This window comes from Mustelus asterias, chromosome 10 (assembly GCF_964213995.1).
Source record: "Mustelus asterias chromosome 10, sMusAst1.hap1.1, whole genome shotgun sequence".
Taxonomy (NCBI): Eukaryota; Metazoa; Chordata; class Chondrichthyes; order Carcharhiniformes; family Triakidae; genus Mustelus; species Mustelus asterias.
The window spans coordinates 107,379,628-107,404,668 of NC_135810.1; the positions used below are offsets into that span (position 1 = coordinate 107,379,628).

The following is a 25,041-nucleotide window of genomic DNA, read 5'->3' on the forward strand; positions in this document are numbered from 1 at the left end:
CCTTTAATCATAGAATCCCTACAGTGCAGAAGGAGGCCATTCAGGCTACCGAGTCTACGCCAACTCTCTCTGGCAGAATATCTTAACCCAAGACTGCTCCCTTTGTTCTTTGTTCTTTAGAGGGATACAAAAGAATGGTCTAATGGGCACATGAGCAGCGCAGGCTTGGAGGGCCGAAGGGCCTGTTCCTGTGCTGTATTGTTCTTTGTTGTTCTTTGTTCTCACCCATCCCCCTATCCCCATGCATTTACCTTGGCTAATTCATCTAACCTACACTTGGGACACTAAGGGGTAATTTAGCATGGCTAAATTCACTTAACCTACACATCTTTGGACTGTGGGAGGAAACCGGAGCACCTGGAAGAAACCCACACAGACATGGAGAAACATGCAAACTCCTCCACACAGTCAAATAAGGCTGGAATTGAACCTGGGTCCCTGGCGCTGTGAGGCAGCAGTGTTAACCACTGTGCCACCGTGCTGGCCAATCATCTTTCTTCTTGTGGCTACCCTGAAACATGGAAACAAGAGTGGGCCATTCAGCCCCCGACTCTTGTTCTGCCATTCAATTAGAACAATCTCATCCAGCAGAATATCCTTAACTGGAGTGGGTTCCACATGCGTACCCACACCACATACTCCTTGTGCTTGAGTCTGGATGGTACGTGTTGGCCAATGGGTCCTCCAATACCAAACAGCCTGCCAAAGCAACCTTATCCAAACAGATGTGCACTGCTCAGGAACAATTACTGCAGAGTGATCTGTATCCAGCTGCCCAACTGGCACTGCCTCACTCACAGACACGGACACCTCCTGAGAGCCTGGCTGAACATCAGGTAACTCAGCATAAATCAGGGATTGACTGCAGTGAGAAACGCATAAAAACCGGTTTAAGTCCAGATATTGAAACTACCTGACCACTCTAGTTTAAGTTTATTTATTAACTGAATGTATTCAAGAGGTGCTAGATATAGCACTTGGGTGAATGGGATCAAAACTTATGGGGAGAAAACAGGATTAGGCTATTGAGTTGGATGATCAGCCATGATCGTAATGAATGGCGGGGCATTCTTTCAGGTTGTATCACAGCTTGGTATGGCTCCTGCTCTGCCCAAGACCGCAAGAAACTACAAAAGGTCGTGAATGTAGCTCAATCCATCACGCAAACCAGCCTCCCATCCATTGACTCTGTCTACAACACCCACTGCCTCGGCAAAGCAGCCAGCATAATTAAGGCCCCCACGGGCCCCGGACATTCTCTCTTCCACCTTCTTCCGTTGGGGAAAAAGATACAAAAGTCTGAGGTCACGTACCAACCGACTCAACAGCCTCTTCCCTGCTGCCGTCAGACTTTTGAATGGACTTACCATGCATTACGTTGATCTTTCTCTACACCCTAGCTATGACTGTAACACTACATTCTGCACTCTCTCATTTCCTTCTCTATGAACGGTATGTTTTGTCTGTATGGCGTGCAAGAAACAATACTTTTCACTGTATGTTAATACATGTGACAATAATAAATCAAATCAAATCAAAGCAAATGGCCTCCTCCTGCTCCTATCTTCCATGTTTCGATTAGTGTCACAAGTAGGCTTAACATTAACACTGCAATGAAGTTACTGTGAACATCCCCTAGTCGCCACACTCTGGCACCTGTTCGGGGTACACAGAGGGAGAATTTAGCATGGCCAATGCACCTAACTAGCACGTCTATGGGACTGTGGGAGGAAACCGGACCCGGAGGAAACCCACGCAGACTCTGGGGGGAATGTGCAGATCCCGCACAGATTCTCTATTTGAGAACCTGGAAAACCTTAATGCTGAGAAGCATCTATCATTTGGGAAATATAACTAGGCTGCTCAAGGATGGTCTCTTGATGGGTTGGTCGCTTTTACAATGACGTAAATATTGCGGTCAAGGGAGTGCTGCATTCCAGGAAGATTCCACCTGGTAAACATTCAGCATTTTGTTCCTGAAAGGAACATTACCTCAGAATGTTGTCCACCTTTGTAAAGTTGAGGTAAGGCCACCAAGGTTTCTGCTGAAACATCTTTATCAAGGATTCCAGTGATGAGTTGAGGGATCGATGAAAACAGAAGGTTGAAGAAGATAAGGTACCATTGGTCTATCATTGCCGATCCTGAGAATCCACAGAAGAATTGATACCAGAACAGAAGGGCAACAAACATCTGAAAATAGAAATAAAGCAAGGTTTGTGCTTGCTGAATTGCATAGTAAAATGCTAACAGTACAAGTGAATCAGCAAAGTTCTGACCTTTGGGATACTAAGTGTAGGCCACAGCTTCTGAGGTACATGCAGAATTAGAGGCCATTAGAGAAGAAACATTGAAACTCGAAGCAGGAGTAGGCCATTCAGCCCTTCAAGCCTGCTCTGCCATTCATTTTAATCATGGCTGATCATCGAATTCAATATCCTGATCCCCCCCTTCCCCCCATATCCCTTGATCCCTTTAGCCCCAAGAGCAATATCTAATTTCTTCTTGAAATCAGACAACATTTTGGCCTCAACTATTTTCTGTGGGAGTGAATTCCACACATTCACCACGCTCTGGGTGAACAAATTTCTCCTCACGTCAGTTCTAAAAGGTTTTTAAATGTTATTTTTATTCATTAGTCTCATAGGTAGGCTTTCGTTAACACTGCAATGGAGTTACTGCGAAAACCCCCTAGTCGCCACACTCCGGTGCCTGTCGGGTACACTGAGCGAGAATTTAGCATGGCCAATCCACCTAACCAGCACGTCTTTCGGACTGTGGGAGGAAACTGAAGCACCCGGAGGAAGCCCACGCAGACACGGGGAGAACGTGCAGACTCCGCACAGACAGTGATCCAAGCGGGAATCAAACCCGGGTCCCTGGTGCTGTGAAGCAGCAGTGCTAACCACTGTGCCACCGTGCTGCAGAATGACATTAACATTGTGGGTTCAATTCCCCTACCATCTGAAGTAGTTCTTTGGGAGGGGGGTGGCTGGGGTTCCACATCCTTGGCTTGGCTCTAAGTGATATCACGGCATGAGCCATGAATAGGAAATCTCAGGTGAACTGTAGCAAGGGCAAAAGCTGAGAAACACTCTCCCCGGTCATCCACTGCAGCTATCAAGCTACCCAGCTCTCCTTAATCTTCCCTCGCCTCTGGGTTCATGTAAAAGCAATGGTGGGCCGAATGGCCTCTTCCACACTGTCAGGATTCTATGATTCTATTAAAAGCAACTGAGAATGGGGGGGGCAGCATCACGTACCCTTCCTCCACTATTGTCAAATTCCTTCGCACAGAGTTAGCTGTAAGAAGAGTGACCTTTGGAATCACCTACAGCTCGGACGTACCAAAACAATGAGGATTTGACCACTATGACAAGTATAGAGTCATAGACGTTTACAGCATGGAAACAGGCCCTTCGGCCCAACTTGTCCATGCCACCCTTTTTTTTAGTCTAGTCCCAATTGCCCGCATTTGGCCCATATCCCTCTATACCCATCTTACCCATGTAACTGTCTAAACGCTTTTTAAAAGACAAAATTGTACCCGACTCTACTACTACCTCTGGCAGCTTGTTCCAGACACTCACCACCCTCTGTGTGAAAAGATTGCCTCTCTGGACCCTTTTGTATCTCTCCCCCCTTACCTTAAACCCATGCCCTCTAGTTTTAGACTCCCCTACCTTTGGGAAAAAGTTGATCTATGCCTCTCATTATTTTATAGACCTATGCCATTAAAAGTTAAATAGTTGCGTTAGGTCAGGTGCGGATACAAATTAAATCATTTAAAAGTAGCCAGAAAATGCAAAATACTAAATAATGACAATAATATGCAGCATTAGCGAGACCTCACTGGGGCTTTATTTTTAATTATGCCTCTGTGAAGTGTCTGGTGACATTTTTCTATATTAAAGCAGCTATATAAGTGTAAGCCACAGTGTTATTGTGCAGCTTCACCAGCTCACAGGAGGATAAAAGACATGTTTGGTCAGAATGAAAGAGGGTGCAAAAAGGCCCTGACTCCTTGAGCAAGAGAAGAAATGAAGGTTTACTGCAATGCAACTGTCTGTCTCACAGGAGTTCTCATGCAGCTGGCCGGTATCACACTGCAGAGTGTGAACGCAGGGATCAGCAGCAAAAAGTACTTTGTGCATTGGTGGTTGAAGCTTGTGCTGTAGAGTGGCTCTTTCCGAATGTTAACAGTATGAGGGTGAGAGCACCAACGTTCCCTGAATGGAGAAAACATTGAAAAGCAATGTGGCTTCATATAAAGCCGCTTTAAGGATGCACTGGCACTGGAGGAGGTGCAGAGGAGATTCACTAGGTTGATTCTGGAGTTGAGAGGGCTGGTTTATGAGGAGAGACTGAGTAGGCCGGGACTATACTCATTGGAATTCAGAAGAATGAGGGGAGATCTTATAGAAACATATAAGATTATGAAGGGAATAGATAATATAGGAGCAGGGAGGGTGTTTCCACTTGCAGGTGAAGCTAGAACGAGGGGGCATGGCCTCAAAATAAAGGGGAGCAGATTTATGACTGAGTTGAGGAGGAACTTCTTCATCCAAAGGATTGTGAATCTGTGGAATTCCCTGTCCAGTGAAGCAGTTGAGGCTACTTCAGTGAATGTTTTTAAGGCAAGGGTAGATAAAATTTTGAACAGTAAATTAAGGGTTATGGTGAGCGGGCGGGTAAGTGGAGCTGAGTCCACAAAATGATCAGCCATGATCTTATTGAATGGCGGAGCAGGCTCGAGGGGCCAGATGGCCTACTCCTGCTCCTAGTTCTTATGTTCTTAAATTTCGCATTCAGTGCGAGGGTGAGAAATCTGGGTCTAAAACTAGAGTCTTAAACTTTAACGTAATTGAAAGCATTAAAGGCCAAGATCACTGAGTTGGCTCAAGTGGAATGGGAAGATAAGTTAAAAGGTAAGACAGTAGGGAAGCAATGGTAGGTATTTAAGTTGACATTTCCTAACTCTTAACAGATATATATTCAATTGAGAAAGATGCACCATCCGTGGCAAACTAGAGAAGGTAAGGGTGTCAAATTGAAAGACAAGATGGATAATGCTGCAAAGATTAGTGCCAGCTCAGGAGAATTGGGACACTTATCGGAACTTGCAAATAATGATTAAATAAATAAACATGGAAACATTTTTCAAAGTTTATTCATTAGAGTCACAAGTAGGCTTACATTAACACTGCAATAAAGATACTGTGAAAATCCCCTAGTCGCCACACTCCGGTGCCTGTTCGGGTACACTGAGGGAGAATTTAGCATGGCCAATGCACCTAACCAGCACGTCTTTCCGACTGTGGGAGGAAACCGGAGCATCCAGAGGAAACCCACGCAGACACGGGGGGGAAGGTGCCGACTCCGCACAGACAGTGACCCAAGCTGGGAATTGAACCCGGGTCCCTAACGCTGTGAGGCAGCAGTGCTAACCACTGTGCCACCATGCTGCCCACATTGGAATCCGAGTAAAAACTGCGACAAGTATATAAAAAGGAAGAGAGTAGCTGAAGTGATCATTGGTCTCTCAGAGGATGAGACGAGGGAATTTATAATTAGAAATAAGTGACTTCCTCACAATCGTAGAAAAGTGGGTGGGGAGGTGAGGGTGGTGGGAGAGAGGAACTTAAGACAATCACTGGATAAAAAGTCCTGGGTAAACTAGTGAGACTAAAGGCTGACAAGTTTACTTGATGGCTTGTCTGCATCAGAGTTAATGTTTGTAATCTTTTAAAATTCCTGCCGGTGGACTGGGAAACTGCAAGTGTAACACCATTGTTCAAGAAAGGGATGGGGGCGGGGGGAGAGAGAGACAGAAAACAGGAAACTACAGGTCAGTTAATCTAATATCTGTCATTGGGAGAATGCTCGAATCCATTATTAAGGAACAGGACATTTAGAAAATCCAACCACAATCAGGCGTGTGTTAAAGGTTTCTAATAAATTTGTCAAACGCGATTTCCCTGTCTGTGTGGAGTTTACACATTCTCCCTGTGTCTGCGTAGGTTTCCTCCCACAGTGCAAAGATGTGCAGGTTGAGTGGATTGGCCATGCTAAAATTGCCCCTTAGGTGTCCCAAAATCTGTAGATTAGCTGGATTAACCATGGTGAATGCGTGGGGTTATGGAGAAGATATTCCGTCGGAGAGTCGGTGCAGACTGGATGGGCCGAATGGCCTCCTTCTGCATTGTAGGGATTCTATGATTCCTTCAACAAGGAGATCAGAATTGCACACGATATCCGAGATATGGGCTGAGATTCTCCGATCTCGTCCCTTCCCCGTTGCAAGTGAGAACGGAGAATTTGGCGTTCCAGACAGAACTCCAATCACTTTCAGCGACACCGGAGAATCCCAGCCGCCAACGAGGATGGAGATTTTTGGCAACAGTCTCACCAATCTTAAAGAAAACACAAGCTGAAAGGTAACTCGAGGAGCTCTTGCTTCACACTGAGATTGTTGATTCATGGAACACGTTGCCACATAGTCGGTGGAAGGAAACTTGGATGAGCCACTCCAAAGTGCAATGTACAGATTCCAGATTCAATAGCAAGATCAGGAATATGGGTTTGGCACCAAGTCAGAGTGAAAATGAAAACACAGTCGTAGAGTGCCTTGCTGCTAAAAGACACAGAAAACTGGGAGAGATTAGGCTGAGAATTATTAGTCTTGCTGCCTCAGATATTCCAGCATTTGTCATTAAGAATACTAAAGCATCAACTCTTCATGGAGCTAACAAGGTAGAGGGCAAATACAACAAAAATAGAAGATGCACAGGTTAGAATCATACAATAGAATCCCGACAATGCAGAATGAGGCCATTCGACCCATCGAGCCTGCACCGACAACAATCCCATCCAGGCCCTATCCCTGCAATCCCATGTACTTAACCTGGTAATTTACCCTGATATTAAGGGGCAATTTAAGCATGGCCAATCAACCTAACCTGCATATCTTTGGACAGTGGGAGGAAACCAGAGCACCCGGAGGAAACTCACTGCATTTTTACAGACACGGGGAGAACGTGCAGATTCCGCACAGAGATCCACCTGAGGCCGGAATTGAATCTGGGTCCCTGGTGCTGTGAAGCAACAGTGCTAACGACTGTGCCACCCGAGTTTAGGGATAGAGTTTTAGGGATTTCACCGATTATGAAAAAGTTCACCTCTGGTCAGTGCTAGTCAGCCTGCCGTGCATTTCTAATATCTTCTGGCATTTCCCTTGTGAACACAATGATATTCACACTGGACAGATCTATCTGGGTTTAAATTACTCCCATTAACTGCTGTAGACATTTTGCACTGATGAAGCATGCGAGTGAGTGAGTATCTGAAGCAAAGCACCATGTAACTGTTGAAGCTAAAATTCAGGGTTCTCCGTTCAATAATGGTAGAGTGTTGTAATCAAACACGTACAAATTAGATTTTTTTTCCTAATGTGCCTCACAGTCTTATCTGTCCAATAGTATCTCTTATCTGCAAGCATACCTCAGGAGATGCTGCATTCAAGCATGTGGCTAATCATGGAATCCCTACAGTACAGAAGGAGGCCATTCGGCCCATCGAGCCTGCGCCAACAACAATCCCACCACGGCCCAATCTCCGTAACCCCATGCGCTAATCCCTCTAACACCAGCATCTGCAGTATTTTGCCTTTATTCCTCTAACTTTCATCTTTTGGACATTAAGGGGCAATTTTGCAAGGCCAATCCACCTAACCTGCACATCCTTTGGGAGTGTGGGAGGAAACCAGAGCACCCGGAGGAAACCCGCGTGGGAAATTTGCAAACTCCACACAGACAGTCACCCAAGGCCGAGATTGAGCCCGGGTCCCTGGCGCTGTGAGGCAGGAGTGCTAACTACTATGCCACTCTTATCGTCTGATAGGAATGTGCTTAAAGCTACAGCTTTGCTGACTGGCTGTGAAAATTGACACTTGGGAGCACGATGTCGATGCTTAAGCAATATCTTGGAGCATCTTACTGATGTCTTGCCAACGCAGCATCAGCATCTGCTGATTAGCTAGGTTCAGAATGACATTTCTGCTTAAAGTAGGTGTAGAAAATAAACTTACTGCATTTTTATAGAAGAAATAGAGCACCATGTTGGCAAGTCTGGAGTAACACCAATGGCCGTGGACCAGCAAGAGTTTCTGTAAGTGTCGAAACCGTGCGATGGCAAAGTCACTTGCCATTACTGCCTGAAACAACACAGCAACATAAATAATTGTACGTGGGTTCATCTTCATTTACTAAACCTGGATAAAATAATTCATACTGGAGCAGAAACAACAAACAACAGCAACAACTTTGCACATTGCATAATGTGTTCCACAACAGACGCTATGTCAAAGCAGGAGTTATTAGAAAGAGTGAAGTCAGTGAGATGGTTTATAATGAGTGCGGTAAAGAAACATGGAGAGATGGAGGGTTTAGTGTCAATTTGGTACTGGAGGAGGTCATTCGGCCCATTGAGTCTCTGCCAGCTCTGTAGAGCAACCCAGTCCCACTCCCCTTCCCTTCCCTCCCCACTGCGCTTTCCCTGCAGTCCTCCCAGTTTATTTCCTTTCAGTATCCATCCAACTTCCTTTCGAAATCATTGGATGTCGATAAGGAATTCCAAAATGGAGGGCTTAGGGCCTTCAGGTTTGGAGCAAAGGAATGGGGCGAATGCATAAGAAGTTGAAAAGAAAGAGAGAGGAGGGGGGGGGGGGGTGACATCGAGGTGGGCTGGGGGTGGGGGTCAAGGCTACCTGGGTATATTCGGGGGGCCAATGATCGGGCCATGGGGGGGTGGTCGACGGTTGGTGATGCAGGGTCACGGGGCTGGCTAGCAATCGGGAGGCCGGCAGTGCGGGGCTACTGCGCATGCGTCGATCTCGGTGCTGACAGATTGGCTCATGTGCAGTGGCCCACGCAGCACTATGCTGCCGGTCTCCTCGGTGGGATTGTCAGCGTGATTCACTCTGAGGCACTCTGCAGTGCAGAGTTTGGGAGATTCATTTTGAAACTGGATTTACTCCAGTTTCCAGACTAATACGACACTCAGAATTTGTTTTTTGGAGAATTGCCCCCATTTTCTTTTTTAAAAAACTGTTCATGTCAAAAAAGCTGGACACGAGGCAGATGAAATTCCCGCCCGTTACAAAATGACTGACGTACTGACACTGTACCCAGTGGGAAAATATCGTGGTATGCAGCCTGACCTCCTCCACTTAATGAAATCATATTTAAATTCTGACATGTTAATTAAACTGTCAATGGGTGGATGAATGAAGCATGCAGAGCTGTACACAATTTACTTTAATTATTTCTACCAGGCAAGAATTTTTTCAGTGAATAAAATGCAGAAATGGAGATTGTGCTGATAAAACATCATTCGCTGTGAAAAGCCGAGGGTGGCATAGTGGTTAGCCACAGCTGCCTCTCAGCGCCAAGGACTCGGGTTCGATTCCCGGCTTGGGTCTGTGTGGAGTCTGCATGTTCCCCCTGTATCTGCTTGGGTTTCCTCTGGGTGCTCCAGTTTCCTCCCACAGTCTCAAAGGCGTGCTGGTTAGGTGCATTGGTCACGCTAAATTCTCCCTCTGTGTACCCGAACAGGCGCCGGCCAGAGTGTGGCGGCTGGGGGGTTTTCACAGTAACTTCATTGCGGTGTTAATGTAAGCCTACTTGTGACACTAATAAACTTAAAAATCTAAATTGTCGCTAAAGGTTAGCTTAACTTTGTCCTGGTGAATGGTTGATAAATACAATATGGTCTTGAACTATACAGACCAAAAAGATCTAGGTGTGGTCTCATGTGGCTTAACTTGATCTGAGCCAGGGTTACAGAAAGCATTTTTATTTTATTCTTTAATGCGATGTGGGGCATTACTGGCAGGGCCAGCATTTGTTGTCCATCCTTAATTGCCCTTGAACTGAATGGCTTACTCGACCACTTCAGAAGGCATTTAAGAGTCAACCACATTGCTGTGGATCTGGACCCACATGTAGGCCAGGCCAGGTAAGGACGGCAGATTTCCTTCCCTAAAGGACATGAATGAACCAGATGGGTTTTTCTGACAATCGACAATGGTTTCACGGTCATCAGTAGATTCTTAATTCCAGATATTTTTTATTGAATTCAAATTCCACCATCTGCCTTGGCGGGATTCGAATCTGGGTCCCCAGAGCATGAGCTGAGTTTCCGGATTAATAGTCTGGCCACTAGGCCACCGCCTCCTCTTCATTACCCCGGGGTCATACAGGAGCTTGGCCACCGGCTATGAAAATTGTGCTGTGTGGATGAGGGTAGATTTGATCATGTATCCCATTGCGAAATAGCATAATGATCCTCACCATCTGGCCTCACACATGCACCACTGTTAGCCGTGCCTTCAGCAGTCTAGGCCCTCAGCTCTTTAATACCCTTCTTAAACCTGTCCGCCTCCATCCCCATCTTTAAAATCTACCCTGTCTGAAAGGTTTTAGTCACCTGCTCTAGTAGCTCATGTGGCCCAACATCAGATTTTGTCTGATAACACTCCTGTGAAGGAGTTTGGCTGCTTCACCATGTTAAAACTGAGATGAGGAGGAATTTCTTTAGCCAGAGGGTGGCGAATCTGTGGAACTCATTGCCACAGAGGGCTGTGGAGGCCAGGTCATTGAGTGTCTTTAAGCCAGAGATAGACTCTTGATCAATAAGGGGATCAAGGGTTATGGGGAGAAGGCAGGAGAATGGGGATGAGAATCATATCAGCCATGATTGACTGGCGGAGCAGACTCGATGAACCGAATCGCCTAATTTTGCTCCTATATCTTATGGTCGTCTGGTTAAAGGCATTACGTAGGAACATAGGAATTTGGCGCAGAAATTCAGCTCTTCGAGCCTGATCTCATCCTGGTCTCAAATCCACCTCCCCACCTGTTCCCAATATCCCTTTAACCCGTTATATAATTGCAAATTGTTACTTGGGCAAAGTAGCGATTGCTGCCAGCGCGTCTGGGACAGTATCCCAGGAAAGTGGGTCCAGGAACAGGGAGGAAGAAAACTACCAAGCACCAAGTGAAACAGGAGATTTATACCAGGATTGATGGTTACCTTCAGAAAGTGTCCTCTCCACTCCACATATTAAACAGTCCTTCATCAACACAAACACATTTGAGTTATTGGTGTACTTCAGAGGCAGATTTACAGAAACGGCTACCATGAAATGGTTTTGACAATTACCTGCATCCCTTCCTGGCCAGAGATTCCCACTCCAACATCAGCAACCTGGATCATGCTCACATCATTAGCCCCGTCTCCTACAGTTAATGAAAAACATAACATGATAATGTGTCTGCTTTCCAACTTTCAGCTAACCAGTCACATTTTTAAAATTCTTTCACGGGATGTTGACTAAGCCAATATTTATTGCCCATCCCTAATTGCCCTTGAGAAGGTGGTGATGAACTTCCTCCTCAAACCGCGGCAGTCCACGTGGTATGGGTACACCCACAGTGCCGTTAGCAAAGGAGTTCCGGGGTTTTGACCGAGTGACTCTGAAGGATGTTAGGATGGTGAGTGGCTTGGAGGGGAACCTGCAGGTGGCGGTGTTCCCATGTGTCTGCTGCCCTTGTCTTTCTAGATGGTAGATGTTGTGGGTTTGGAAGGTGCTGTTGAAGGAGCTTTGGTGAGTTAGAATCCCAACAGTGCAGAAGGAGGCCACTTGGCCCATCGAGTTTACATCGACCACAATCCCATCCAGGTTCCATCCCAGCAACCCCATCTACCCTGCTAGTCTCCCTGACACTAAGGGGCAATTTAGCATGGCCAATCAACCTAACCCACATATCTTTGGACTGTGGGAGGAAACCAGAGCACCCGGAGGAAACCCACGCAGACACGGGGAGAACATGCAGACTCCACACAGACGGTGACCTGAGCCGGGGATTGAACCCGGGTCCCTGGCGCTGTGAGGGAGCAGTGCTAACCACTATGCCACCTGTAACAGTGGATCTTGTAGATGGGTCACACTGCTGCCACTGTGGATCAGTGGTGGAGGGAGTGAATGTTGAAAGTGATGGATGGGTGCCAATCAAGCGGGATGATTTGCTCTGGATGGTGTCAAGCTGTTTGAGTGTCGTTAGAGCTGCAGTTGCCCAGGCAAGTGAAGAGTATTCCATCACATTCCTGACTTGTGCCTTGTGGACAGATTTTGGGGAGTAAGGAGGTGAGTTACTTGCTTCAGAATTCCCAACCTCTAACCTGCTCTTGTGGCCACGGTTTCTATACAGTGAGTCCAGTTCAGTTTCTGTTCAATGGTAACTCCCAGGTAATTGATAGTAGGAGATTCAGCAATGATAATACCAATGACTATCAAGCTGGGTAGATTTTCTCCTGTTGGAGAAGGTTATTGCCTGGCACTTATGTGGTGCGAATGTTACTTTCCACTTCTCAGTCCAAACCGAATGTTGTCCAGGTCTTGCTGCATTTGGACACAGACTACTTCAGTATCTGAGGCGTCACGAATGGTGCTGGATGTTGTACAGACATCATGAACTTCTGACCTTATTTTGGAAGGAAGATTATTAATGAAGCAGCCTATATTTGGGGTGAATTCACCACCGTGACGGACTCCTGCAGTGGTGATCTGGGACTGAGGTGAGTAAGCTCCAACAACCATATTCCTTTGTGTTAGGTGTGACTTCAACCAGTGGAGGGTTTTCCCCTGATTCCAGTTTTGCCAGGGCTCTTTGATCTCACATTCAGCCATGTGTTGCTTTGATGTCAAGGGCAGTCACTGTCACCTTACCTCTTGAGTTCAGCTCTTTTGTTCATCAGTGCAAGTTGAGAGACATTTTAAAGTTGCACCAGCAGATAATGAAGGGCACAATACAATGGGGGCGATTTGCACTTGAGCAAATTTTTAATAAGAAAACTATACTTACCTAACTTGGCGATTTACAGAGATAATAGGGCCCATCACCACTCAAATCTCGAGTGAAGTTTGCAAGGGCTGTATAGAAACATACAAGATAGGAGCAGGAGGCCATTCGGTCCTTCGAGCCTGCTCCACCATGCATTACGATCATGGCTGATCGTCCAACTCAATAGCCTGACCCTGCTTTCTCTCCATAACCTTTGATCCCGTTTGCCTCGTGTTATATCCAGCCGCCTCTTGAATACATTCAATTTTTTAGCATCAACTACTTCCTGTGGTAATGAATTCCACAGGCTCACCACTCTTTGGGTGAAGAAATGTCTCCTCATCTCCGTCCTCAATCCGAGGGATTGAGTTTAGCAGTCGGGAGATAATGATGCAGCTTTATAAGACCCTGGTCGGACCCCACTTGGAGTACTGTGCTCAGTTCTGGTCGTCTCATTACAGGAGGGATGTGGAAATGATTGAAAGGGTGCAGAGAAGATTTACAAGGATGTTGCCTGGATTGGTTGGCATGCCTTATGAGGATAGGTTGAGGGAGCTCGGTCTTTTCTCCTTGGAGAGACAAAGGATGAGAGGTGACCTGATAAAGGTGTACAAGATGTTGAGAGGTATAGATCGGGTGGATTCTCGGAGGCTTTTTCCCAGGGCTGAAATGGCTGCTACGAGAGGACACAGGTTTAAGGTGCTGGGGGGTAGGTACAGAGGAGATGTCAGGGGTGAGTTTTTCACTCAGAGGGTGGTGGGTGAGTGGAATCGGCTGCCATCAGTGGTGGTGGAGGCAAACTCGATAGGGTCTTTTAAGAGACTTCTGGATGAGTACATGGGACTTAATAGGATTGAGGGTTATAGGTAAGCCTATATATAAGCCTAGGTAGGTAGGGACATGACCGGCGCAACTTGTGGGCCGAAGGGCCTGTTTGTGCTGTAGCTTTTCTATGTTCTATGTTCTAAATGGTCTACCCTGTATCCTCAGACTGTGACCCCTGATTCTGGACTCCCCCACCATTGGGAACATCCTTCCTCATCTACCCTGTTTAGTTCTGTTAGAATTTTATAAGTCTCTATGAGATCCCCCCTCATTCGTCTAAACTCCAGCAAAATCAATCCTACGCTAGTCCATCTCTCCTCATACATCAGTCCCGCACCCCAGGAATCAGCCTGGTAAACCTTCGCTGCTCTCCCTCGAGAGCAAGAACATCCTTCTTCAGAAAAGGAGACCAAAACTGCACACAATATTTTAGATGTGGCCTCGCCAAGGCCCTGTATAATTGCAACAACACATCCTTGCTCCTGTCCTCAAAACCTCTCACAATGAAGACCAACATGCCATTTGCCTTCTTTACCGCCTGCTGTACCTGCATGCTTACCTTCAGCGACTGGTGCACAAGGACACCCAGGTCCCGCTGCACACTCCCCTCTTCCAATTTACAGCCATTCAGGAAGTAATCTGCCTTCTTGCTTTTGCTTCCAAAGTGAATAACCTCACATTTATCCAAATTATACTGCATCTGCCATTGATTTGCCCATTCACCCAACCTGTCCAGATCCAGTATGTTAACTTAACAGTTCTGAACTCCCTACAGCCAATCGATTCATGTGCAGGATTAGGATATGTGATGCAGTAAAGCTTTTGAGAACTTCTGCTGTTTGTTTCAATGCAATTATTTTGGCAGAAAACTCTGGGCCACTGTGAACACGTTACGTCAAAAAGGTTGGTTCCGTCACTCTCTTCAACTTAGCTCCCATCAACAACCAGCAGAAAATGCAACAAAGGCTAGGGGGCCTGTATAGTCAATAGAAATGTTACTGAACACCCTTGCTGATACTGGAAGATTTTATTCATGACCGTGTCAGAATGCTGCTGTGGATGAAAAAACGTTAAATTGCAAGGACAGGCTGAATAGACGAGCCTTGCATTTTTCTGAGTTTGGAAGATGAAGGGGTTTCTAATAAGGCATTTCGGATGATTGAAGGTTTTACCAAGACAGATAGAGGGAAGGCTGATAGATAGGCACCTCATCCCCACCTTCTCAAGGGGCAATTAGGATGGGCAACAAATGCTGGCCTAGCCAGCGACGGCCACATCTCATAAATAAACTTTAAAAATTGTCTCTGGTGGGAGAGTCCAGAGATAAAATTAAAAGGCTTTGGGGGGGGGGGGGGGGGGGGGGGGGGGGGGGGAAAGAGGTGCGAGGGGGAGGAAGGGGAAGTAACATCAGGAAACGTTTCTTCACACAACAGGTTCTGGAAATCTGGAACCTTCTCCACGAAAATGTTGCTGAGATTGAAAAATGTCCAAACTGAGATTGATAAGGTTTTTGTTTGGCATAGGTATCAAAGGATAGCGAGGTACAGAACCACAGCAGGTAAAGGAGTTAAGCTGCAGAACCGTAAGGAAAGGGATGCATTGATCTGAAATGTTAACTCTTCCCAGATGCAGGCTGGCCTGCCAAGTATTTCCAACATTTTATTGCTCATCTGCCTTGTCTGTTTGGATGTTAATCTCTGTACATATTGGAACCAGACTTATTCTTCAGAGAACGGAATTTCATAGAATCCCTACAGTGCAGGAGGAGGTCATTCGGCCCATTCAGCCTGCATCGCCAACAAGCCCACCATGGCCCTATTCCTGTAACCCCATTATTTATCCTGCTAATCCCCTATTCGATTATTTTATTGCTACCTAAGACTGGAGAAGCTGCCTGGTGAGTTAAAATGTAACAACATGCGGTTACGGTTGGGGGTGGGGGGGTGGGGTGAATATACTTGCCTATTGCCAAGGTCATGACTTTCAGCTTATCCCGGACCAGTTTAACCACCATGCTCTTTTGCAATGGCGTGGAACGGCAGCACAACACTGAGCGGCACCTCTGGGCCAAAGCAAGAAACTTGTCCTCCAGTGTCTTTTCCAATGCAAAGCTCAGAGTCTTTCCGTCGATCACCAGGCTGAAGTTGGGCCACAGAGTGGACGAGGTCACCGAGGTCCCGTCTGACGGGGTGAAGTCAACCGTCGGAGTTTCAGCGACGCTGCTACGGCTGTCGGGTGGACTCTTTGATTCAATGTAGCTCAAGCACTGCTCCAGTAAGGCAGCGCAGGCCTCCTGCGAGACAAAGGGAAAATAAATGAGGGGGGGAAAAAAAACAAACAAAAATTGCAGAACGATCAGACACAGGTCAAATATAAGATCAATAATGACAATGATACTTCCCATCCCACATCAGCTTCTGCATTATGTTCAGAATTATTTACGTCACTTGCCCTGTTTTAAGTTCCACCTAGGAGTTCTTCACAACCCAGTACAGACTGGAATCAGGAGTTTAATAGTTTCTCCTTTCCTTCCTTTATCTCAGTAGCGTACGAAGGCTGTACACGGGCAGAATTGGAGAATTGCTAGGAACCTACAAACAGACAGGACTCAAAATTGATACAACCGTGTACAATCAGGGAAAAGCTATTCAACCTCTTAAATAAAGATTTGTTTGTCTTGGATTCTTTACGGTCTGTGTACAAGAAGAACACAGCTCATTTTATCCTCCATTGTTAGGTATTTCTTTCGACACCAATCAAGTAAACGAACTCAAATTAACTTAGGGACAAAGTAAAAGGGGCGGCTCCCCAAAAGGAAGGGGGGGAACAGCCCGAACCAAAAACAAAGTCGAAAGGAAACTTAAAACGTCAAACCAAAAGGTGATTATCGGGGTCGATAATACACCCCAGCCCCTGCGGCGCCCAGCGGTCGCCTCCATTGTGAGGTAGGGGTTAACAGACCTTCCAATCAAGTCCTAATTTGATGCTAATTATTCAATAGGAGTCACTGATATATAAAGGGGCCACAGGTGGCATTGGGTGTTTGTTGTTGGAGAATTGTGTCTGGAGTTGGATCAAAGAAATAAAGGTATTTTATGAAGAAGCAGAACTCGTGTCTCCTTTACAGCGATCGAGAGGCTCAAACACCCATCCTCATGTGTCGATTGGTCTAGTTGGACCAAGGAGCGGCACAGGCTTGGAGGGCCGAAGGGCCTGTTTCCTGTGCTGTACTGTTCTTTGTTCTTTGTGTTCAAGCTACTTATTTTTCTGTTTGTTTTGAATGCTTGCTGGCCATCTTTCTGAGCCAGGGAGCAGTCTATCCATTGAATCCCTACAGCACAGAAGGAGGCCATTCGGCCCATTCGGCACTGACTCTCAGAAAGAGTACCTCATCCAGGCTCACTCCCGCCCTATGCCTGTAATCCTGCACATTTATCACGACTAACCCATCTAACCTACACATCCTGGGGACACTAAGGGGCAATTTGGCACGGCCAATGCACCTAACCAGCACGTCTTTCGGACTGTGGGAGGAAGCCGGAGCACCCGGAGGAAACCCATGCAGACAGGGGGAGAATATGCGAATTCCATACAGTCACCCAAGACCGGAATCAAACGCGGGTCCCTGGTACTATCAGACAGCAGTGCTAACCACTGTGCCACTCCATAATTTACAACCTCTCCTAGTCACATTTAGACTGGAGACTATCTTGGACTCTAATTGTAAGCAATAGCTTTTGCCACGCGATTTAGTATAAAGGTCTTTTCAACACCTGCACATTAATGCTTTTTTAATCATAATTTCAAAAAACATAGATGGTCTACTTTGTGCTTTGCAACGAGTATAGATTTTGGGTACCTGCACTGCTCTCTTTAGTTCCCTGTCTTCAGGCCAACAATAATCATTTCTTTTGCCCACTTTTGGATTCCTAACATCTGACGTTTTTCTTGGTGAGTATTTTGATGTACGTGCCAATGGTAAAGGGAAAAAAAAATCAAATTTGGTCACTAAGTCTTCCACATGTGGTTTCACGGTGGTTTTTTAGCTCAGTGACAGCTCGACGAAGGAACAGACTGTATTTATTTATGTACCAAAGTCTGTGAGGCTTGAGAAATGCTGCTATGAAATGACACTCAAGGTTTGATTTGATTTATTGTCACATGTATTAGTACATAATGAAAAGTATTGTTTCCTGCGCGCTATACCGACAAAGCATACCGTTCATAGAGAAGGAAAGGAGAGGGTGCAGAATGTAGTGTTGCAGACACAGCTAGGGCGTAGAGAAAGATCAACTTAATACGAGGTAGATCTGTTCAAAAGTCTGATGGCAGCAGGGAACCTGCACTGACAAAGATTTTGTCTGCTGCAACCTATTATTCACTAGGTGCTATCTACGTTGGCAATCAATGGGACTTGGCATTTTGGATCAGATTAAATCTATTAATTTTCTTTAAGTGCACGGTGCTATGTTTTTAGCTCTTGATTATTCACAGACGGATAGGGAAGAAGGGACCCCTTAATCACAAACAGGTGATTGAAATTCCCCTCAATACAGTTTCAAATTGGGTAGTCGTGTTAGACCATAAGATATAGGAGCAGAATTAGGCCATTCAGCCCACTGAGTCTGCGCTGCCTTTCAATCATGGCTGATATGAGTCTCATCCCCATTCTCCTACTTTCGCCTCGTAACCCTTGATCCCCTTATTGATCAAGAACCCATCTATCTCTAACTTAAAGACACTCAATGACCCGGCCTACACAATCCTCTGTGGTAATGAGTTTCCCACCCTCTGGCTGTTCATTACTCACAGCACAGATGCATACACATGTAGGGCATTTTCACAGTAACTTCATTGCAGTGTTAATGTAAGCCTACTTGTGACACTAATAAATAGATTTTATCTTCACATCTGTTGCCCTTCAAGACCACAAACCAAACATCATGCAAATTTATTTACTAAACTACAAGTCCTGCACAGATTTTTCACTGGTGATTTAGTCCCATCAGATACCGATCCAAGTGGCGCTTCCCAAGATAAGATTTTACTTTTTCTGTAAAAATATCTTTTACACTTCAGTGTGGCACAGTGGTTCGCACTGCTGCCTCACAGTGCCAGGAACTCGGGTTCAATTCCAGCCTTGGGAGACTATCTGTGTGGAGTTTGCACGTTCCCCCCATGTCTGTGTGGATTGCCTCCAAGCGCTCTGGTTTTCTCCCACAGTCGAAAGATGTGTGGGTAACGTTAACTAGCGGGGTAAATACTTGGGGTAACGAGGATTGGGTCTGGGTAAGTTGCTCTTTCAGAGAGTCGGTGCAGAGTTGCTGGGCAGAACTGCCTACTGCTGCACTGAAGGGATTCCTATATGATGATTCTATGATGAATTGTGACCAAACAGGAATTGATAGAAAAAACAGCGGCAGGTTACTATGTGAATGGCTGTAAATTGGGAGAGGGGAGTGTGCAGCAGGACCTGGGTGTCCTTGTGCACCAGTCACTGAAGGTTAGCATGCAGGTGCAGCAGGTGGTAAAGAAGGCAAATGGTATGTTGGCTTTCATTATGAGAGGTTTCGAGTACAGGAGCAGGGATGTGTTGCAATTATACAGGGTCTGAATGAAGCCACACCTAGAATACTGTGTGCAGTTTTGGTCTCCTTTTCTGAGGAAGGATGTTCTTGCTCTCGAGGGAGTGCAGCCAAGGTTTACCAGGCTGATTCCGGGGATGGCAGGACTGATGTATGAGGAGAGATCGACTAGTGTAGGATTGTTTTCACTGGCGTTTAGACGAATGAGGGGGAATCTCATAGAGACTTAGAAAATTCTAACAGGACTAGACAGGATAGATGCAGGAAGGATGTTCCCGATGGTGGGGGTGTTCAGAACCAGGGGTCACAGTCTGAGGATACAGGGTAGACCATTTAGGAAGGAGATGAGGAGACATTTCTTCACCCAAAGAGTGGTGAGCCTGTGGAATTCATTACCACAGGAAGTAGTTGATGTCAAAACATTGAATGTATTCAAGAGGCGGCTGGATATAGCGCTTGGGGCGAATGGGATCAAAGGTTATGGGGAGAAAGCAGGATTAGGCTATTGAGTTGGACGATTAGCCATGGTTGTGATGAATGGTGGAGCAGGCTCGAAGGGCCAAATGGCCTCCTCCTGCTCCTACCTTCTATGTTTCTATGACACGTACTGATGTCCGGAAACTTAATCTTCCCGATAGTCAGGTAATCTTCACCGCACGACCTTTACAATACTGACATCCCATGAACTTTGGGATTGTAAACTCAAATTAAAGGCCCACAGGGAATCAGGCAAGTTTGCTATTTTTCTCACCTCTTGCCCATTAATGGTTTCTCCCAGTACTGTGAAACACTGCAATTGCTCTCAGCAGAGATAACTGAAAAAGGAACTGCGACTCTGCCAAAGTGGTGCGTGCATAATAAATACACGAGACACTTGTGTTCATTTTCTGGCATTGCTTTAAGATTTTGGTCGGTAGAAATAGCGGCGCTGTTAACGTAATAGCTTTTTGGAAAATCCATTTTGGGTTTTGTGCTCACCTGAGATTCCGCATTCAAGGTGAGGATCTCCTCGTCGTGCCCGAGGAGTTTGCAGGAGTAAGCAATGTTGATCGCTGTCTCCTGTTTGTCCCCAGTCAGAACCCAGATCTGCAACGCAGCCTTCCGTAAATTTGCTATAGTTTCGGGAACCCCATCCTGCAAGCGGTCTTCGATGCCAGTCGCACCTAAAGGGATTGGAGGAGGAGAGAAGTGAGAGCAATGAGATGAAGTTGGTGGTGAAATGTGATTGATCTGATTCTGGAATGATCAAAACTGATCCTTAAACACACACAATAGTGGCAATGCCAGGTAGTCTATTGAGTTCATACTACTGGGGAATAAGTACACAGGAAACGGTCACTCTTTTGAAGCTTCCCTCTTTACCATCCTACACCATCGACATGAAGCCCATTGAAGCTTTTTGTTTTCACTTTGTTAAAGTTACAGGGCGGAATTTTACCATTTTTTCTGGACAGTGTGACAGCAGGCGGGATTAATGGTGTTGAAGCCGTCGGCACCAAAGGTGAACTTCTCCGCTGTATTGTCAGGAACATAGTGCATCAAAACTTAATTCAATTTATTATTGTCACAGTATACAGTGAAAAGTATTGCTTCTTGCATGCTATAGAGACAAAGTATACCATTCATAGAGTACATAGGGGAGAAGGAAAGGAGAGGATGCAGAGGATGTAGTGTTACAGTCACTGTTAGGGTGTAGAGAAAGATCAACCTTTTGTTTCAGTCACTCTGTGGGCAACTATGTCTTTCCTTGGGTAAGGAGACCAAACTATATACAGCACTCGAGGTGTGTCTCACAAGGATCTACACAGCTGCAGTAAGACCTCTTCACTTGTTTACATCAAACCCTTTGTAATAAAGGCTAATATATAGACAAAGGTTTTCAATTTGCTTTCTTGATTGCTTGCTGTACCTGCGCGTGACTTGCACGTGCTAACATCCAGATCCCTCTAAATTCCTATATTCCCCAATCCTCTCAAAAGCCCTGCTTCTCTATTCTCCTTCAAAAGTGGCTAGTTCATACTTCCTTGTATTAAACTTCAGCTGCCACGTTCTTGCCCAGCCACGTAGCCGGACGATATCCCTTTGCAGCCTCATTGTGCCCTCCTCAATTTTCCAGCTAACTTTGTACCGATGGTAAACTTGGGTACATCACAATCAGACGCTTTGCCTAAGTCAGTGGTATCTATTGTAAAAAGCCGAGGCCTAATGCTAATCCTCTCAGTACACAGCTTGTTCCAAATGGCAAATCAGATTCTGACGCGTTTTCTGTCAATCCTCAATCCCCATTGATATATTATTCCCAAACCTGTGATGCCAATTACATCCTCGAACAAATCAAACAAACACCATTTCCCTTTATAAATCGGTGTTGACTCTACTTAATCATATTATACTTAAAGTACCCTATTACTATGTTCCTTATAACGGAGGGGTAGAAACCATGTAGGCAGTAAGTAGTGGGTCTAAATAAGGATTAGGAATTGGCGGGGGCTTGGTGGGCTGAAGGGCCTGTTCCTGTGCTGTATTGTTCTATAATTGATACCGGCATTTGCTGCACTATTGATATCAGGCTAATTGGTTTACACCTCCCCTGATGTCCTACTGCCCCTTTCTTGCAAGAAAGGGTTACAGTTTCTACCTTGGGGCGGCACGGTGGCACAGTGGTTAGCACTACTGCCTCACAGCGCCAGGGACCCTGGTTCGATTCCCGGCTTAGGTCACCGTCTGTGTGGAGTCTGCACGGGTTTCCTCCAGGTGCTCCGGTTTCCTCCCACAGTCCAAAAAACGTGGCTAGTTGCATTGACCATGCTAAATTCTCCCTCAGGTGTGACCGAACAGGTGTCGAGAGTGTGGCGACTAGGGGATTTTCACAGTAACTGCATTGCAGCGTTAATGTAAGCTGGCTTGTGACTAATAAATAAATAAATAAACTTTACAATCCACGTAGAATGTTCTCGAATCTAGGGAAGGCCGAAGCCTGAAGAAATTGGGTGTCACTTGTGTTACTGTAAAACCCTGTGAATGTGCATGAGTACTGGTGAAACGTTAAACACAGCCACTGATCTATGCAAAACACTGGGCGGGCTGTACCGAGATATCCTGCACGCACTCATACTTGACACAAACTCTGTTTTATACGTAAAAATAACAGGCAACATCTGACGCACAGAGAGCAGTTGTTTTGCCTCGGTTGGCACTTGCAGTCTTACGCGAAAGACCAGCCGACCTACAGTTCTGACGCAGAGGGGTCAGATCAAATTATGAATCGCAAGGACAAAGCTTTCAAAATCCTCCAAACCCATGGGTGTACTCCTAACCTTCACCACACTCTCATCCATCTTCTGCTCGTTTTGGAAAGTAACATGTAGCTTTACAAAAGGTTGAATTTTCCCACAGGAATTGCTAAATTGTATTATCAATGCAAACTTCTCCATATCACAAACCATCTACATTTATCATATCATATTTATGATGTGACGATATTTTTTTTAAAAAGATGGTTACAACAAAAAAACAAACTAAAGAGAAACTTTTCCCTGAAAATGCTAATAACTTAGGGTATCTGTATAAACATTGCTATTCTCTTGTTTGCACAACTACCGATTAAGCTTAAATATATGTTACAAGCATTATTGCAAACATTTCATTTCCTGTCTCAAGCAACATAGTATCATAGAATCCGACAGTGCAGAAAGAGGCCATTTGGCCCTTCGAGTCTGTACTGTTCCACCCAGGCCCTATCCCCATAACCCTGAGCATTTACTCTAGCTAGTCCCCCTGACATTAAGCATTTAGCATGGCTAATCCACCTAATCCACACAGCTTTGGACTGTGGGAGGAAACTGGAGCATCCGGAGAAAACCCACGCAGACACAGGGAAAATGTGCAAACTCCACACAAACGGTGACCTGAGCCGGGAATCGAACCCAGGTCTCTGGCGCTGTGAGGCAGCAGTGCTAACCACTGTGCCGCCCAACAGACAGCTCATGCAGAACACCCACAAGTTCCATGGATGGGAAGTTCTTTTCAAAATACTTGACTTTTCAGGAAAAGTCAATGTTTTTTTACTCATTTGTGGGAAATGGGTGTTGCTGGTTGGCCAGCACATATTCCCCATCCCGAGGGCAGTTGTGAGTTAACCACATAGCTCTGGAGTCAAATGTAGGCCAGGCCAGGTAAGGACGGCAGATTTCCTTCCCCAAAGGACATGATTTTTATTTATTAGTCACAAGTAAGCTTATATTAACACTGCAATGAGGTTACCGTGAAAATCCCCGAGTCGCCACATTCTGGCACCTGTTCGGGTACACTGAGGGAGAATTTAACACGGCCAGTGCACCTAACCAGCACGTCTTTCTGACTGTGGGAGTAAACCGGAGCATCTGGAGGAAGCCCACGCAGACACGGGGAGAACGTGCAGCCTCCGCATAGACAGCGACCCAAGCCTGGAATCAAATCCGGGTCTCTGGCACTGTGAGGCAGCAGTGCTAACCACCGTACCACCGCGCCGCCCTTAGTGAACCAGATGGGTTTTTTACGACAATCGACAATGGTTTCATGGTCATCAGTAGATTCTTAATTCCAGATAGTTTTTATTGACTTCAAATTCCACCATCTGTCTGGAGCACCTGGAGGAAGCTCACACAGACATGGGGAGAATATGCAAACAGACAGACAGACAGACAGACAGTCACCCGAGGTGGGAATCGAACCCAGGTCCATGGTGCTGTGAGGCAGCAGTGCTAACCACTGTGCCACCGATGAAATTATATTCCTGCTCTTAAATTTGATAGTTTATGAAAATCGGCCAATGCCAGAGTCAGCACAGAACTTAAATAAAAATTCAATGACAAAAATGTCCTAAATTCTATAAAAAGGTGATCATTACAAATCTGTAGGGTGGACTCCAACACTGGAGAGACTGAGCTACACCACAGTACACTCACCTTGTCTGTACCGCTGAAACACTGACGATGCAGTGTTAACACAGCTGGGTGCAATATGGTCTTAATGCGCCGGTAAGAATGAATTTCTTGCTGTGTGCTGCGCAAACATCTGCTTTTACCTAATTGATGTAGTTTATTATCCAGAGGTTGCCCTTTCCTCTGAAGCGCTATTAATGATAGTCAACTTGGTGGAAAAGCCCCATACATTACAGTTCCTCCAGAGAGTCAACATTTCAAATATAAGCATGTGGTAGTTTTTGCCAACTGCTTGTTTTTAGGACCCAATGCATCACGGCACAGATGTGCTTATCTAAGGCCTTTGATACCACCCAAGGGTTAGTCCATACCTAACAGCTGAAGGTCAGTCTCCAGCTGCACTGCTGACTGGAACAGCAATTCGTCCCTATTTTCAACCGAAGATTCTGCCTCCAAATGATCTTCCAGCCACCGTGCATATTCCTCCTTGCGCAAGACCTGAAATAATTAAACATTAAAAAAGTTTACTTATTAGTGTCACAGTACATTAACACTGCAGTGAAGTTATTGTGAAAATCCCCTAGTCGCCACACTCTGGTGCCTGTTCGGGTAACACTGAGGGAGAATTTGGCAGGGCCAATGCATCCAACCAGCACGTCTTTCGGACAGTGGGAGGAAACTGGAGCACCCGGACGAAACCCACGCAGACAACGCACAGACTCCACACAGACAGTGACCCAAGCCGGGAATCAAACCCGGTTCCCTGGTGCTGTGAGGCAGCAGTGCTAACCACTGCGCTGCCCACAT

General features: G+C 45.8%; 1 protein-coding gene across 1 annotated transcript in view; it reads right to left on the bottom strand.

Annotated features, from left to right (window-relative positions):
- The window catches only part of atp10a (ATPase phospholipid transporting 10A), a 187,436-nt gene that overhangs the window by 6,802 nt on the left and 155,593 nt on the right, over window positions 1–25,041 (bottom strand). The window contains exons 12-17 of the mRNA XM_078222415.1: window positions 24,606–24,732; window positions 20,291–20,475; window positions 15,690–16,020; window positions 11,221–11,297; window positions 8,087–8,212; window positions 1,993–2,193 (exon numbers count right to left, since the gene is read on the bottom strand). Of these exons, the coding sequence (XP_078078541.1) occupies window positions 1,993–2,193; window positions 8,087–8,212; window positions 11,221–11,297; window positions 15,690–16,020; window positions 20,291–20,475; window positions 24,606–24,732 (1,047 nt within the window). The remainder of the gene's footprint in view (window positions 1–1,992; window positions 2,194–8,086; window positions 8,213–11,220; window positions 11,298–15,689; window positions 16,021–20,290; window positions 20,476–24,605; window positions 24,733–25,041) is intronic.